The sequence below is a fragment of the Felis catus genome, chromosome C2 (assembly GCF_018350175.1).
Source record: "Felis catus isolate Fca126 chromosome C2, F.catus_Fca126_mat1.0, whole genome shotgun sequence".
Classification (NCBI taxonomy): Eukaryota; Metazoa; Chordata; class Mammalia; order Carnivora; family Felidae; genus Felis; species Felis catus.
In genome coordinates, this window is record NC_058376.1 from 73,475,449 (window position 1) to 73,493,013 (window position 17,565).

A 17,565-nucleotide genomic window follows, 5' to 3' on the forward strand; every position below is an offset into this window, starting at 1 on the left:
CCCACTTCTTGGTAAACTCTTCTGCCTGGCTCCTACGACCATAAGCAAATGTTTCATATCTCCCCACAATATTTTGCTCATCTATAACATGGAGATCATACTACTTACCTCATTTGTGTATTATAGACATTAAATGAATCAATGCATTTGAGGACTTAAAATAGGAACTGACACACAGTAAGTACTCCCTATTAGCCATCATCATGATGATCATTCCTCAAAGTACCCACACTGCCACTCCCCCTACATTTCTTCCCTCTTTTTTATTTTTTTTTTTAACGTTTATTTATTTTTGAGACAGAGAGAGACACAGCATGAACGGGGGAGGGGCAGAGAGAGAGGGAGACACAGAATTGGAAGCAGGCTCCAGGCTCCGAGCCATCAGCCCAGAGCCCGACGCGGGGCTCGAACTCGCGGACCGCAAGATCGTGACCTGAGCTGAAGTCGGACGCTCAACCGACTGAGCCACCCAGGCGCCCCCATTTCTTCCCTCTTTAGTCTGGCATACACATTCCTTTCCCTCGGCGTATAGACTCCCATCCTGTCCACATTCTCCCCAGTGCTAAGTGTCCAGCTCCTTGGTGTGTATCACTCACCTCTGTCAAAGTCTGTTGCCTCCTATAGCATTTCCAAGTTCCCATCCTCTGCAGCTTTTAATAACTGCCATATTCTCATATGCAGTGAGAATGACCCCAGTAATGGGAGCAGTTTAGGGTGGGAAGGGAGCCAGGAGGATCCAGGGAAACTAATGATCTAGAGAATAAGGAGAGGTGGGCCCCAGAAATTCCCAAGGAGCCGGCGAGTTGGTTCTGTGGGGGTACGCGCAGGGTGATGCAGTCAGAGGGGACCTATCCCAGCTTCCCATTGTCACTGGAGCAGAGTGCCTTCTGGTGGCAAGGTTCACGGAGGGAGAACTGAGTAGGTAGCTCAGGTGGGGTTTGAAGAACCATGACACCAAGGTGAGGCCATCATCACGACCATTGAAATTATTGAGGGTGCCCCTAAGGATGGAGCAAGTGGAAGAGGGTTTGGGGGGTGGGCATGGCGACGAGCGAGGGGGCAAGGAGGATTCAGGCTGTGATGGATAGGGGACAACTGCTCTGGAAGTGGGGGGTGGGGTGGGGAGGCAGTGTTCATTGCTCCCAGGAGGCCTGGGAGGAGGCGGCATGATTGGTTTCTACTTGGGGAGGGTGGGGGCTGAGATACTTAGTACTGTTTGAGGTGTCATTCTGTCCAGATCAGTGAATGAGAAGCAGAGAATGGGCAGTTGATGTCAGCAAAAGGGCTTGGAGGGCGGCATCTAGGGAGAGAAGGCCTGGAGACCCACTGGATTGGATAGGGATGGGGTGGGGGAGCAAGTTTGGGGACAGTCAGACTAGGTCACAGGGCTGGGGACGGGAGGTTGGAATGAGCACAGAGAGCCCACAGGCCCAGCTGGAGGTCTGCATGGCTCCTCGGGGATTCCCACAGCAGATGGATGGCCCACAGCCTGAGTCGGTACGGGCTGCTCAGGCCATCAGTGTGGGGCACAGGTAGCTGGGCTACTCCAAGGTTCTACATCTCTCCTGGCTCCTCCTCTTCCATCCCCAAAATGTTGGAACTCCCCAGAATTCTGTCATGCTTGCTTCACACTCTGCGCTTGTGACCTGTATCCAGCCCCAGGTCCCGCTGGCATCTGTTCAAGACTGAATGGGTCATTCCCCTTTTATCCTCTTAGCCTTGCCCTGGCTGTTAGTGTCCATCACGCATGAAATAGCCCAGGCATGAAGCCCCTCTGAGCTCCATCTGCCTGCTTGAACCCTCCAGTGCCCCTTCCTCCATTGTCTGTCCCTTGTCCCTCTCCAGCCCCCCCCCCCCCCCCCCCCCCCCCCCATGCAGCCATCCAGGGCCTAAAACAGTTCTGGCACATCGTGCTCTGGAGCTATTTGTCAGAGAGAGTGACCATGAATTCCCCAGCCCACCCACCTGTGTTCACAGCTCTGGGGCAGCAGGTGTGGGAAGAAGCCCACGTGACCAGGATGTCGAGGCAGGCTGGGGCTGGGCAGTGGTGGGTGGGCCCTTGCGTGCTCCTTGGATGTATGAGAGGAGAGACTGGCCCTTCAGAGAAGGGCATCCCACCCTCCTGTGGGCATGGGGGAGTGGGCAGCCTGGGACTCTGGCTCTGCCCTGCTATGGGAGGCCTCCGGCTGACCAGCAGCCCTTTCAGAGGTCTCCGGGGGGAAGGAGGACTGTGGGCATTTGGAGGGCCACCTTGTGGCGGGTTAGAGGCCTTCCTGGCAGGGATGCCTGCCCTCCATGATTCCACTGCTGCGCCCTGCAGTGAAGACTGGTCATAACTGGTGCAGCTTTGGGAATGAGACAGTGTTAGTCACCTTTATTCTAGACTTCATGAAGCAGGAAGCCATATCACAACAGAAGCCTCCAGACGGTTTCTGGCTGGCGAGGTGGACGCGGTTTGATTTCTAAGGATCATCACACCATGAGAGAAGCCTGGGCAGGGTGGGGTGTCTGCCCTTGTGTGGCAGTCAGGGCCACTTCTCAGGGGCATGGTGCTGGGCATGGTTTGTGCACACATTTGCTCCTAGAGTCCCATTTATAGCCCTGTGGGTCTCACCCCCCACCATCTCCATGCCCTTGCTGAGCAAACCAAAGCCCTGAGAGGCCCAGGGGCCTGCACAGCTTGCCCTTACCCCTGGCCTCCTGATTCCAGATGCAGACCCCTTCATCTCACTTCATTTCATGACTGCAGTATTGGTGTATTCACATCAGTATTCACATCAGGGTCTCATCTCCTTGATAGACCACTGGTTTCTTCCTTGCAAGAATGATCTACTGGCCATTGTATCAGGGTCCGTTAGGTGCTCCGTTAATGATCGCTGATTGATTATTCTCTCAACTCAGCATGTTGTCTGGTGTTCCTGCATGGCTCCCTAAGAACTAGGAGACATTGCGTTGTGGACTTTCAGGCATCTCTCTGCTGGCCAACTGGTGTTACATGAGCTCTTACCCACCCCCCACCACCATACCCACACCCACATTTCTGCATCGCTCTGCTTTTCCCTACAACCTGTGTGTTCAGCTGCAGACATCTACCTCCTCCCTACCTCTCTCACCCTTCTGGACAGACGTGACCCAGCCTGTCATGATGGCCTGTCTCGGCTCACTGGGGGTAGCGGGAGTCAGGGAATTTGCTGAGGGCTTCTCCAGACTGCACAGGCGCCCTCCTCGTCCGGACAGTGAGAACACAGCCGAAGATAAGATGTACTGTTTTCCTTCATCTTCACTGTTGGGGAGTGTATGCCCCCTTCCCCAGTTTATATGCCAAAGTCCTAATTCCCAGTGCCTCAGACTGCGACCTTGTTTGGAAATAGGGTCGTCACAGATGTAATTAAGATGAGGTTACACTGGAGTGGGTAGGCCCCTAACCCAGTATGACTAATATCTTAAAAAGGGAGATTTGGACACAGACACACAAACAGCAAGAATGCTATGTCAAGATGAAGGCAGATATTGGGGCGATGCTTCTAAAGGATGCCAGAGATTGCCAACACATCACCAGAAGCCTGGGGAGAGGCGTGGAACAGGGTCTTGCTCAACTCTCAGAGGGAACCAGCCCTACTGACATGTGGATCTCGGATTTCCAGCTTCCAGAACTGGCGAGGATCGGCTGATGTTGTTGAGGCCACCTGGTCTGTGGCACTTCGTTAGGGCAGCCCTAGCAGACCGCAGCAGAGAGCTCAGCCATCTTGTAGTTAAGACTGATGAGCCCGTCGTTCAGGTCATAAGAATCTGCCCTCTAGAAAATTTGGCTCATGTTATACCTACCCCAGTGCGCTGTTGTGACCTCCTCCCCCAGCGAAAGGCTCCAGAATGGCATCTGGAACACACAGATGCTGGGGAAGTATGCTCAACAGATAGGAACCCCTGTCGCCCTCCCCTTGTCCCCGAGACCATCCTCTGCTCATCTCACTCCCGTGAACCCTCATTCTCTCAGACTGGGGCAGACGCTGAAGAAATGCCAGGAGTTCGCAGAGGAGGCTGCGTTCATGCCTCTGGTGCAGGGAGAGGCAAGTGGAAGGCCCCAGTGCCACTGCCTTCTGCAGGAGGGCCCCCAGCAAACCCCTGCCGTGTGGCTCTCCTGCCGGGCAGTCTGCTTCCGACACTCCTGGCTCTGCCCAGGTGCCGCCTGCCTCAACCCCTGCCCTGTCTTCCTCTCTCAGTTCTGGGCATATTGTGGTTGGAAACCCAGTTGCTGGCCCACAAACAGGGCTGGTCTTTGAAAGCAAACGTATGTTTCTTGTGAGGTCCTGCAAACAAGGGCGAACACATGCCTTCCAGCCTGCTGCCCCAAGCAAGGCCCGTCAGTCATTTAGGTGCCCAGCTCCCCTTCCAGGTGCAGGCGTGTTGAGCTTGGAAGAGGTAGTCCCTGCCAGGTGGGAAAGCGTGAACTCTGCGCTTCTTGAAAGGCTGTCACTAAGTGGCACCGCCCCACCTGCCCCAGGGCTCATTTAGGGCTGGGAAGGAGCAGTTGTCTTTTCTGAGCAGAGGCATTTGTGGAAAAGGAAAATGATTAGCCTGGGATCGTGGGGTTGCCTTTTCAGCGGTGTGACTATGGACAGCGTCATTTCTGAGTTTCAGCATCCTCCTTTGTAAAAAAGGAACACGAGCTAAGAGTCTTTATGTGTCTTCAGGTTCAGGTAGGCTGGTGGTTCCCGGAGGGGTCCCTCTCGCCTCGGTCCTACCGCTAAAAGTCCGTGTGACTTTGGGAACATTTCTGTACAGCAAAGCTAGAGACCTAACTTGCTGGCAAGGGATCCTGATAAGGGTCAGCTATACTCCTGGCAGTAAGGAATGCCCCAGGAAAATGGCCATTTAAAGCTTCATGGTGGGGGTGCCTGAGTGGTTCGGTCGGTTAAGCATCCGACTCTTGATTTTGACTCAGATCACGATCTCTCGCTTTATGAGTTTGAGCCCCACGCTAGGTTCCGCACTGTTCTGCCTGCTTGGGATTCTCTCTCTCTCTCTCTCTCTCTCTCTCTCTCTCTCTCTCTCTCTCTCTCCCTGAAGAGTCTGTGCCCATCTCCCAGAACTTCAGCCCAAGATAGGACTGAGAGACATTGTCCTTGCTCTGAAATCATCCCCACATCACCCAGAATTGTCACCTCACAGGACCTGGGGTGGATGGAACCCTGGGCTGTCACTGAACATTGCTTTTCACTCCTGGCCTTTCCTCTCAGAGGGCTGGAAAACAGGGCCCCTTCCAAGTCAAACAAAAGCTAATTGGTCCTGGTACACAAGCATGGGCATAAAGGGAGTAGTGTTTCCTGATTCCAGCCTTCACTGATTAGATAGCATCCAGACAGTATGCTTCCTCCGGGAAGGGGCCCAGCCTTGCTTGCTCATTAGTGACTTTGCCCTTGACTCTGATGAACACTCAAGGGGTGAGCCACAGTGAGGAGAGGTGCCATAGACATTGTTGTCCTCACAAATCTCAGAAAATGGAGCCTTCCTTACCTGGGAACCTAGAGCTTGAACTCAGCCTGAGTCAGCAGGGTCTTCTAGAACCTTCCTAGGGAGCTCTATGCAGACTGTCCAGGCTCGTTGTATGTTCCCATCCTTGCTTCTCCCATCTTGAAAGTGAAAGTGGAAAGCTCTGACCCTTAGCTAAGAAAGACCAGCTCAGGAGAAAATCATGGGGAGATAGGCAGGGCAAGAGAGTCTGTGATTTGGGATGGTGGGAGGAGAAAGGGTTATTTGTGACAATGAACATGTTTCTTTCGCAGGGAATGTGAACTTTAGGTTCTCCGGCCAGGCTCTCTTATTGAGAGACTTGCTGGAGTGACTTTGTTAGTGATCAACAGGGAAGGACTTGAGAGAGGAAATGACTTTGTTTTCAAAATGATTGCAAATACTTCTTTCCATCAATATGGGTTTTCTTCATGAAAACTAGTTTACTCATTTTTAATAATGTTTTTTATGATTGTTAGTTAGGACATACTCACTAGAAAAAATTTAGGAAATTCATTGCCCATAACTGGAAGAATGTGCTTCAAGGTTCTTAATTGTCATTTCCCCAACAAGGCTTGTTGATTTCTAGAAAGACTCAGTATTTACAATGGGCCATCTGCACAGGGGTTTGTTTTGCAGTTTGAAGCCGTCCCTGAAGGGAAAGAAATCTTATCTTATCCCCTCTAATGTGGGTCTCCAGGTGGCAGTGGAGGATGGGAACAAGCCTCCATAGAGGCCCAAGTCCAGATGACGAGTCAGGGCAACATGGCTGGACTATGGGCTTAGAACTTAATCTGAGAAACTTCTGGAAGCTCCAGGACTTGGAACCAGATACCTACATTCATACAGAGGTTTCCTGCAGCCTCAGCACATACCACTGGCAGTGGCCTGTGAATATGTGCGGCCAGCCCCAGGCCCTGTGAGGAAGGCGAGGGTCTGAGGCACTCTCTGACCCCCCTCAGAGAAGCTCTCGGGGCTGACCTCCGGTCAGTGAACCACCAGCAACCTCTGCATCACCTGTTGGCCTGGTCCCCAGAGCCTGTGGCCTTGGGTATGTCCGCCAAATTCAGAAATGAGATTGAGCTCCAAATGCTGCTCCTGGAAACTCGAGCCTGTGGAATCTGAGGCAAAAGTGAAAGGGGCCTTAGGGATCAGAGGCCTCATATTCGAGTCGGGCCTGCCCCTGACGCCCTGAGAACCTCTCTCCGCTCGCTGTTGGAATGCAGGCAGTAATGTCCCTGTGCCCCTAGGAGCTGAGGTGGGGAGTGTAAGAGGGCTCTGCCATCCTCATGGTGCTGTGGCAGGTGAGGAATGGGCAATCCCACCCCGTTAGGCCGTTTCACACGGGGCCAGAGCCCCTCAGGTAAGCTTCGTTTGGTAGAAGCTTAGCCGGCTTGCTCCTGGACCTGAAGTTAACCGTTTGGAAGAAATATGGTAAAATGGACGAAGTTGCTAGACTGCATTCCACTGCCCCCGCGATCCCATCACTGTAGGCTTTTGTGGCTAGAAGGGCTGCAGCATCTCCGTTTGCTCTAGAAGCTTATTTTTGCCAAGGTTGTTATCATCAAGCAGGCGCCAGACCTCTGTTCCACTCATAGTCCAATTATGGCAAAATGCAAACAATAGACCTGTTATTCCACTTGTAAGAATGTCCAAGGGGAGCGCTTTCCCCTCACCAGGATCAAACTCTCGGTGCCCTTTGTGATATGCGAGACCTCAAGGAAGGGCTCTCCATTCCCAGACATGCAGAAATGTGTGGGAACTGGAAAATGGATCGCTGCAGCCACCGTGGGCCAGGACCCTGGTTTTCTTTCCACCGCACCGTCTGCTTCACCACACAGATCCTGCCCTGTGAGTGGTCGGGGGAGTGACCTCTGGCAGGCCCGGAGGTGGTATTTCCAGGCTGGGGGCAGACTTGGTTTGCCCTGACGCGTTCCCCATCCTGAGGACCCTGAGGGGAAGGAGTGGGGCTAGTAAGAATAGGGGGGATGTAGTCTGATGTGGAATGCTCCCCTGCCCCTTGCCCACGACACAGGGCCTGCCATCTCTCTTCCTTCCTGCCAGCCGTGGGCTCCACTGCTGACTGTGCATCTGGGGACATGGAGCCTGGGCCCTCTCTGCCTCCCCCTTCCGCCCACCCCTGCAGCGCACACGGGAACTTTCACAGGCACTTCAGGGGGCTGGAGAACAGAGTGGCCAGCACTCTAACCCTGTCACCCACAAGGAGGTGTCTGGATCTGTCTTCCCTTCTCCAAATGGAAGCATTTGGATAGAGGACCTAGAAGGGTCCCTCTGGTTCTAACACCCCATGAACCGTAGGCCTAGATCAGATTTCTGAACCCGCCTTGAGAAAAATGGACACCGAGGTGATGTTCTCTCTAAAATAGCCATAATTCTACCTGGCCATTCTGTAGCCACTTTTCATCCTAAGCCATGCACTTGTGCCCAGAGCTGTTTCAAGCCTCCAACCCCTGTCCACCCTTTCAGAAGTGCTAGGCTTGGGGCCTCAATAAATGAGGCTTGTTCTAAAGCAGAAAACGATTTCGTTTCAGCCTGCAGTTAGCTTCCTACCTCTTCACCAGATTCAGAAGCACTCCTCCCCACTTCTCTCCTCTCCTTTTCAAGATCACAGTCAAAGACAAGGGGTTAGAAGGTTCTACCTGGGGCGCCTGGGTGGCTCAGTTGGTTAAGGGTCTGGCTCTTGATTTTGGCTCAGGTCACAATCTCTCAGTTTTGGGAGTTCGAGCCCCACATTAGACTCCATGCTGACAGTGCAGAGCCTGCTTGGCATCCCCCTTTCTCTCTCTCTCTCTGTCTCTCTCTGTCTCTCTCTCTCTCTCTCTCTCTGCTCCTCTCCTCATGGAGAGAGACACTCATGTTGTCTCTGTCTCTCTCTCTCAAAATAAATAAATAAAAAAAGGAAAGGAAGGAAGGGAAGAAAGGAAGGAAAAAAAGAAAAGCAAGCAAGCAAGCAAGCAAGCTAGCTCTATCTGGGTCATTTCTGTCTTAAGAAGTGGACTTCAGAGACAGATGCCTGGGTTTATTTAGTCCCTGGTTCTGCAGCGGCTTACTAGCTGTGTGACTTTGGACAAGCTATAGACCTCTCTGTGCATCAGTTTCCTCCGCTGTGAAGTACCATACCATCCCACAGAGCACCTATGGTGGGGAGTAAATAAGCTGATTTCATGCAGTGCCTGCTGCTTGCTAAGTCCTATACAAACGCTCGTGATGACGTCATCCTGGAGTAGCAGAGGCTGATGGGAAGACCACGAGGCTTGCAGTAAGGAGAGTGCCCCGCACGATGCTGATTCTGAACCTCAGACTTGCCCAGTTTTCGTAGCTGTGAAACTGGAGTGAAAATGGCCTCTCCCTCCAGGCTGGTTGTAAAATAGGGCCGGCAGACTGTTTCACCCACCCAAACCGGGTTAAATCTGCTCTCTTTCCCCTTCCCAGGCACACGTTCTGGCAGTTCCGCCATGAGAACCCCAAGACCCGGGTTGGGAGCCCGCCCCCCGAGGGGCTCCCCGGCTTCAACAGCGGAGTGATGCTGCTGAACCTGGAGGCCATGCGCCAGTCCCCCCTCTACGGCCGCCTGCTGGAGCCCTCGCAGGTGCAGCAGCTGGCTGACAAGTACCACTTCCGCGGCCACCTCGGGGACCAGGACTTCTTCACCATGATCGGCATGGAGCACCCCGAGCTCTTCCACGTGCTGGACTGCACCTGGAACCGGCAGCTTTGCACCTGGTGGAGGGACCACGGCTACAGTGACGTCTTTGAAGCCTACTTCCGGTGTGAGGGCCACGTCAAGATCTACCATGGGAACTGCAACACCCCTATCCCGGAGGCCTAGGTACATTCTCGTCCGCCATGCCCTCGGATCTCTGGATCTCCTGGAAGCAAAGGGGCGCCTCTGTTACAGGCCCAGGGTGGCGTCTGACCCTCCGTGGGGATGTCCTTTGTGATGACAGCTGCAGCTGTCCCACCCCACAGGTTGTTGTCCTGAGGCCACCCGGTGAGGCCTGGACTACACATTGCTGGTGCTTGGGCCTTTTCTCTCCAGGGTACCAGGCATCGTGGAGGGCAAACACATAGACATCTTCCGTTGGGCTAGGAAGCGGGCATTTAAAGAGAAGAAAGGAAAGAAAATGGCGCTCTGTGCCCTTAGCCCCCAAAGAATGGAAATGCCTGGCCTTTTTTAGACCAAATATACATTTATTTTACATTAACAAGCTTCCATTTTGCAGGAAGGAACAAAACAGTACTGCTGTAGATCCCAGGGAGCTCTGAACGAGTGAGCCGGGGTTTTAACAGCCAGCCCAGAGTTTAAGCATCCAAATCAACATCAGCCTTCCACATGTGCACCCTGGGAGGCTGTGTGCTTGTTCCCGCGATGCCCACATTACCTCGTATAGGTTTAAAGGTCACCACCTCTGCGGGGAGAGAGCCTTTGTGGCCAGCAGTGGCCCCCATGAGAAAACTGGGCTCATTATTTCAGCCTCCACAGCTTTTCTCTCCCAACTACATCACAGAACCTCATTATCCCTTATTCATCCAAGCCGGCTTCAGGTGACCAGACTGTGCTCAGAAATCAGATCCGCCATCAAAGAACAGAGCTTGGCCACCCCCAGGGACACGCAGTAGAGTTGTCTGGACGGGAAAGACTCATTCCAAAGAGGAGCCCAGCAGTGTATGTGCATAAGCGTGTGGCCCGGAAGGGGTGCCGCTCATAGGCTGATAAGCATTCAGTCTCTGTTTAAAAAAATCATCCTGTGACTTTCTTATTGTACCATATCAGATCCTGTACCTTAGAAAAAATTAGGCTCTTCCCTGAATGAGTTCCCTTGTAAGATGCAGACATGAAGCCCCTGGTGGTCCATTTTGTCTCCTCTAGCAGAGGTCCTCGGGATGGGGGAACTGCTGTTAGATTTTCATCTCCTTTTATTTCAATTTCATTTACTTTTTTATTTCTTTTCACCATGAGTGAGAACAGCTAATAAATCATTTGAGAACACAATGATTATGCTGTTTGTTCTCTGATCACAGCTTACTGCTACCTGAAGGTTCTGAATCAAGAGTGTAATCAGTGTCATTCAGAGCTGCCGCCCCCCCCCCACTCCGCCCAAGTCCACATGATTAAGCTAAGCGTGCTCACTGTGGACTGCAGACCACGGACCACGGGGAAGCGTGTCTGAGGCGGGAGCAGGGAGGGTAACAGGGCTGTGTCACTCGAGAACCATTGCATTCTGGGTATAGGCGGGCCCGTCTGCTCCCGGGAGCAAAGGCAGTCCCTTCCCTTCTCACCTTTCCTAGCCCAGACTGCCAGGTTACATCATCCCCTGACGAAGTGGAGCGTGTCCCTCTCCTGACTCTGCTCTGACAGAACTGGTCTGTTCTCTTAGGTACTCGACTTCCTATTTATAGCTACTAGTGATTGAATGCCTGCTGTGTGCATCGTATTGGGGGATTTATGTATGCTCTTGATAATACTCATGAAAACCTCATGAAGGCAATTCAAATTCTAAAATGTATTGTAACAAAATAGCAAGAGATGTGGACAGAGAGTCATTATTTATCACACTGAGTTTTTTTAATAGAGAACAACCGGGAGCAACCCCCAGTGTTGACTAGGGGAGTGGATAAATAATGTATGCTATATCCAAGGAATAAAATAATGTGGGCATTAAAATCATATCTTTAAAGAATATCTAATGCCTTGGGAAATGCTTACAATGTACTGTTAAGAATGCAAAATATAAGATTATATGTACAGTGTGATCCTCATTTTAATTGTAAGATTACATATGTGTGTGTATGTGTACATGTAAAAAGAGAACCTGTTCTGCTATACTTAATTAAACCCCATATGTTTCAAACACCACATAAAAAAAATTATTTCAATGGGAAAAAGAGAAAATGCTAAAGAATTTTAGACGCAGAATAACAAAGGTATTTTTCCTACATCAATTTCAATAATTCACATGTTTCTGGAGCCATGAGAGTCTTCTGTTATTGCAAAGAAAAAGTAAACTGGTTGATCAAAATGGGCAAAGGCCAAGTCAAATCTCCTCATTTACTTTTGAGCTCACCTACTCGGGAGCTCCCCCTTCCTCTGTCACCAGTGGCCTTGGTGAACAGCAAAATAACACCCAGCGGGAAGTCCAGCCAGCCCAGCAGAGCCAACGGGCGTTCCTGTGCTGTACGATGAGCCACTTTTGGGCAGATCTTGGAGGGCCGGTTCATCACCGGAATCCTGTTACCATCATTGCAGTACAGACATAACCAATTGTGCTGTGGTTAATTTGTGTGATGAAAACTTTCACTGCAGACCATATGTATGCCTATAGGAAGGAGTAAAACAGAAGACTGAAAAGAACATTTCTGGGAACTAGGAAGGATTAAGGTGCTTTCTATCTTCATCTTTATTTCTGTATTTCTGAATGTTAATTACTTTTGCAATAAACAATAAATGCTATTAAATTGTAGCCGCTGCCACAGGTAATTACAGGTAAGTGTCGCCCTGGCTATTCTACTCCTGGTTGGCCCTGGTTACCGTTGACCGTAAGAAAACATAATCTCGGCTAAGTAGGCTCTGGGTTTTCAACTTTCCCTATGGATGCCCTAGTTCTCTAAATAAAAGTGACCTAATAATAGCATCTCCAGCCTCTGCTTTCATTTCTGATTCTATTATCTTTTGGCCTTTGGAAAGCTCGTGGGCTTGTGGAAGAGATTTATTCTTACAGGTGTGTCAAAGCCTCGCTACAGCATCCCCTTCAATAGCATCTCATCAACCCAAAGAGCAGCGTGCTGGGTCAGTGGGCCCCCAGCCAGAGTGCACCAGGAGTTTGCGGGCTAAGGGAGCAAGTTAGCTGTGCCGCAGCCTCTGCTTTGACTAAAGGCCAAACCCTTGCTCCTTCTGAGACTTCCTGGCTCGTGTCCACATGCAGGGCCCAGAGGTTTGGCTGAAGGTGGAGTTTGGCAGGGCAAGCAGAAATTTCCAAGCAGGCAGGGTGATACGGTAGAGAGAGCCTCACACCTAAGGCAGAGGCCTGGCTTTGAATCCATGTTGTGTTGTCACCACCTGGGCAGTCTGGGACATCCAAGTTCACCTCTTTCCCCACTTTGAGACACTGGTAACAAGAGCTCCCTCAAAGTAGTGTTGTAGGAGGAAGGTTGATGGTAAGGTCTTGGCAAGCAGATAAATAATATGTAGACGCAAGGGGATTCTTACCACTTAAAATATCCTTTTAAAATAACAAATGACAGCCGTTTGGGGCACGTTCAATGTGTTGGTGGCACCTCCCTCAGCCCAGTGGATGACCAGACTCTTGTTTGTAGGCCGTCTGATATTTTTGTTGGCCATACCACTCTGGAGAGGCCCGTGATCAGGAAGTCAGGGGTCCTTGGATAAACCCTTCCCAACTGGGCTACAAGGGGCTACGGGATTGGACTAGATCTCCAAGCAGCCTCCCTGCCCCCAGCACACATTTGTATGCATCTGTCTCTGTTCACACGTGCATGTGGCAGGGAGTCTAAATCAAACACAAGACCTCCAGATCTCATCATTTGCCAACTTGGAATTTATGACCATTCAAAGGGAGACTCACTCGCAAGGTATAGTTAGTGCAACTTACCCCGGAGTCTGAACAGGCAAAGTGAGGGATGCAGACAAACTATGGAAGGTATTTAAATCTAGAGAAACTCATTGCCATCCACGAGCCCCATGCCTCTGCCTACAGCCCCCTGGTAGCAATGACAGCTGAAGCCTTGTCTTAGCTTTTGTCTTATTTGTCTCCCAAAGAGCCTCCCAGACAGAGCCACTTTGTAGATGGTCCCATGCCCCCACAGGCCTCACCCTGGGCAGTACTGAGTCTGGAGCCCCCAGCCGGGAGGCCTGGTGGAGCTGCCCTGCAGGACACATTGGGTGGACTGGCCAGCCACTCCCTGAGGTACTTGCAAAGGCCAAAAAACCTTCTGAAGTGAAGGCTTCTTTAACTGGGGCTGGCTGTGCTCCCAGAGTGTCTCCAGGTGTACCCCCAGTCTGTTGGAAATGTGTCCGCCCCCTACAGACAGCAACCTCACTGAGTGCCATGCATTCTTAGCTGGAAGGGCCTTTGCACGCCTTCCCTGACAGGTAGGATTTGCTGCGATTGTCCCCTCTCCTGGCCCCACGCCCTGAGCAGGACCACAGGAGCAGGGAGCCGGGGGTGTTTCTGGGCCTGTGCGGAGCCAGTGGCCTCACCTCCCTGACAGGGCCTTGCAGACAGCAGAGACCTGGGTGTCTGTGGAAGAAGCAAGATGCTCCCACTCAACCCTCTTCCTTCCTCCTGTTTCACTCTGGGCAGCTTCCAGAACGTGCAGAGAAGCCCCAGTCTCAGCTTGAGAGTCTCCACCAGTTTCTGTACTGACTTGTGAGTCCCTCGAGGGCAGGGACTGTGCCATCACCTCTGCCTGTCCCCCAACACCCACTGAGGTGGGGCATACAGGTCCCCCAGGTGCAGAGAGCCTGGTCTGTCCAGTGTGGATTGTGAGTGAGGCCGGAAGTTCTCAATATGTGCCTTCCACCTGCTCCGCCATGTCCTCCTCACCATCACTTCCCACCTCAGGCATAGAGGGTGAGTTCATGACACCCCTCAGCGCGTGACCTATTCCCACCACTGCTGCCTACGAGGCCTGTCGTTTCATTTATTCCCATGTATCACCGTCTCCTACCCCCAGCCCCTGATAGACATCCTCATGTGTTTTCTGTGTGTCTTCTGTGTTCGTGCAAAATGGTGTTATTGTTTTGTGTACATGTGTTTTAATTTGGGTAACTTGGGATTCTCTTGCTCTTTCTTTTCCACTGGGCGCTAAGATTCTAAGATCCATCCTCCTTATCATGTACACACTCGAGGGCTGCCTGCAGCCCCACATGTGTCCTCACCAGGTTACCCAACGTCGTCCACACTGACGGGCACCCACGTGACCCCCCCCCCCACCTGCGTCCTCACTCCACCCCAGCCCCACACAAAGGACCCCGCTGTGAGCAACTTTGTCCTATTCCTTGTGGACCTGGTAGGCATTGCCTTGTGTGGTATATCCAGGAATAACGCTGCTGGACCGTAAGGTGCACACATACCCATGTTTCTGCCTGAGTGGGGCCCAGAGCGCCCTCCCCACTGTCACCAGTATGAGGCCTCACTTCGTCTGCAGGACTGTGCTCATGTTCACGTCTCTGTGCATGGACACACACGTGGACCCGTGATCCTATGGGGGTCCTCCAAAACGTGTGGCTGAGTTGGGGCTGCTCTCTGTGTGAGTGGTAGGACATTGGCCTTGGCCAGTGGGGGTGTGTGTCTGTGAAGTGGAGAGAGGTCAGCCGGCTCTGGGCCTTGCGACCCCCAGGACGGCTGTGAGCAGTAGATGAGATAACCCACAGAGGAAAGTCCTTCCGAGACCCTAGACACCCTCCCTCCCTTGCGTGTTAGCTGGTCCCCAGTCCCATGCTGTGCCATGGGAGGCTTTGTGGCCAGCCTGAGTCCTGCCGTCTGGGATCGCACCCAGGCTTCCCCACGTGTAGAATCCTGTGCTCCTCCATGAAGGCATCTGGCCCTCTCTCTGGAGTCTTCCTCTCCCACACCTCTAACCCTCGTCCAGCCCGGGCCTGGCACTTCCCAATGCACAGGCTGGCACAGGGCCAGGGGCCGGGGACGTGCAGAGTCTCTGTGCTCCGGGGGTATGCTGTCGGGATGTACAGGCTCCTCTCCTGTTCATGCAACAGTCTGAGCGAGGGGGTGGCAGAAATACTGACAGTCTTCTAAGGATAAGTGCACACGTGCTATGAAAAGTGCAGGACCTTTTGTACGGTCACAGGCGGGCAGCTTCTTGGCAAACTCGTGTCCTTCTCATCCCATCCCACCTTTCAGGGGAACTAACCTGACCTCTAATCCAGGAAGCCACAACAACCATCCCCTCCGGGCATCCCTTTCTGGTGCCTGCGTGGGCTTCTGCCGTCCCCAGGAGGCAGGCTCCAAGATGGAGATTTATATGCAGGAGGCTTTCTGGGAGGTGTTCTGTGGGGGAGGAGGGGAGCAGGACCAAGCAAGGAGGAGCCAAGCTGCGAGGCGAGGCGGTCAGGACAAGAGGCTTCAGCCGGCCCCACGCAGAGTCCCAGAGCTGGGGCAGCCTTGCCCAGGAGCCCTGGCTGGAGCCTGGGAGCTGGGCCTTCAACCGGCTCCTGTCTAGTCACTGGGGATGGGCTTCCCTGGGGAGAGGGCGCCCTTGGAGGAGGCAGCTCCCTTCAGGCAGGGTAGCTCCTGGGCAGGGCCTCAGCTCTGGGCCGCCCACAGCAGCACTCCGAGGAAAATAAGGTCTGGCCCCTGAAGGGGGTCTGGGCAGCACATCAGAGCATCTGCCATGGAAGGCCAGGGACTTACTGCTGTCCTCTGCATCTTCTTTCCTGGCTTTCCAGGCTTCTCTGAACTACTCTCTGTTCTTTCTCTCAAAGTTCTCCTCTAGGGGCATTTCCTGCATCAGCTCTGCCCTCTTCCAGATTTCCAGGCACCCTTCCCTGAGCAAGAACCCAAGCCAAGGCTCCCTGTGCAGGGTGCCACCTCTCCATGATGACACTGGTGTTGCCACTGGGACTGGCCCTGCATCAGGGAAGGTCATCTGTTTATAGGGGGCCAGGCCTATCTTCTGTCCCTTCCCTCTAGATTCAGATCCCCGCACGAGTCCAGTGGCCGATCTGACTCTGCCCTTTCCAGGATCTGTGCATAAGATCCTGGACATAAGATCCCGGGGCACACTGACAGGCTGTTGGGACGCCACTCAGCAGGAAGGAGCAGGACCTTGGCCACCTGGACAGACAGGTGAGGTGGTCTCCGGAGGTCAAGAGCCCCACCAAATAAGGGGACATCTGCCCTTGCAGAGCTGTGGAGGTTGTGAGTCTCCACGGGGGTTGCCTACTGCTCACTATAGGGGAAAAGATAGGAATTCTGTGCAGAGAGCATGGGCTTTGGAGGAGGGGCACCTGAGCTGACACCCCAGTTGTGATGCTGTTCATTTGTGCAAGTCACAGATATTTACCCTTGCCTTGGGCTGAATTCTGGGGCCACAATGGTGAAGAGGGTGGGTGAGTTCCCACCCCGACAGAAGTTCTCACACAGTGAGGTGGTCTCTCACTGCCGTGGGTAAGAACTCTGAGAGGGGCCATGGGTGCATCTAGAGGGGCCACGTTGGAGGTAACGGATGCCTTCTGGAGGATGCAACAAGAACCCTAAGATATGTGCCCCTGGTGAGAGAGAACGTGGCTGTGTGGCCTTGAGGAACATACTTGCCCTCTCTGAGCCTCCCAGTCACACCCATCTGCTGGCCATCGTGAGGACTAAATGAGATAACATATTCTCTGGTCCCAGTTCATGGACTACAGTCCCAACTCATGAAGGCTATCACAACGATAAATACAGGGAACTACCGTTTTCTGGAAATGAGGGGATTCCCCGAGCTCTGGCGGTAAGTGTGAACTACCACTTACTGTTCCATCCAGCATCTGGGTGGGACTCAGATCACTAGGATTTTCACCCTTGCCCTGTCACTGCTGTGTGACCCTGAGCAAGTCACTTTCTGTTTCTTGACCTTACTTGCCTCCTTTGTAGCAGAGAGGAAGCGGGCCAGAGTCTGAAATTCAAGGCCTAGGGAGAAATGAACATTTAAAAAGCCCAGTCAGCACCATCAGGTTCTAGGGAGTCACCGAGGGGAGCGGCAGCCTTCCAGGCGTCGTCTGGGTGAAGCAAGTGGGGTCTGGGTGATTGCCCTTGATCTTCTCAGGCGGGGGAGTCAGAAACTTGTGGTCGGGGGCGCCTGGGTGGCGCAGTCGGTTGAGCGTCCGACTTCAGCCAGGTCACGATCTCGCGGCTCGGGAGTTCGAGCCCCGCGTCAGGCTCTGGGCTGATGGCTCGGAGCCTGGAGCCTGTTTCCGATTCTGTGTCTCCCTCTCTCTCTGCCTCTCCCCCGTTCATGCTCTGTCTCTCTCTGTCCCAAAAATTAAAAAAAAAAAAAAAAAAAAAAAGAAACTTGTGG

The 17,565-nt window shown here is 52.8% G+C and overlaps 1 protein-coding gene across 2 annotated transcripts in view; it reads left to right on the forward strand.

Annotated features, from left to right (window-relative positions):
- Positions 1-12,161, forward strand: part of XXYLT1 (xyloside xylosyltransferase 1) — a 170,308-nt gene extending 158,147 nt beyond the window's left edge. For both annotated transcript variants that reach the window (XM_023260288.2, XM_045037109.1), the window contains exon 4: positions 8,962-12,161. In XM_023260288.2, coding sequence (XP_023116056.1) covers positions 8,962-9,358 — 397 coding nt within the window. In that variant the 3' untranslated portion in view covers positions 9,359-12,161. The remainder of the gene's footprint in view (positions 1-8,961) is intronic.
- The last annotated feature ends 5,404 nt before the right edge of the window (positions 12,162-17,565 follow it).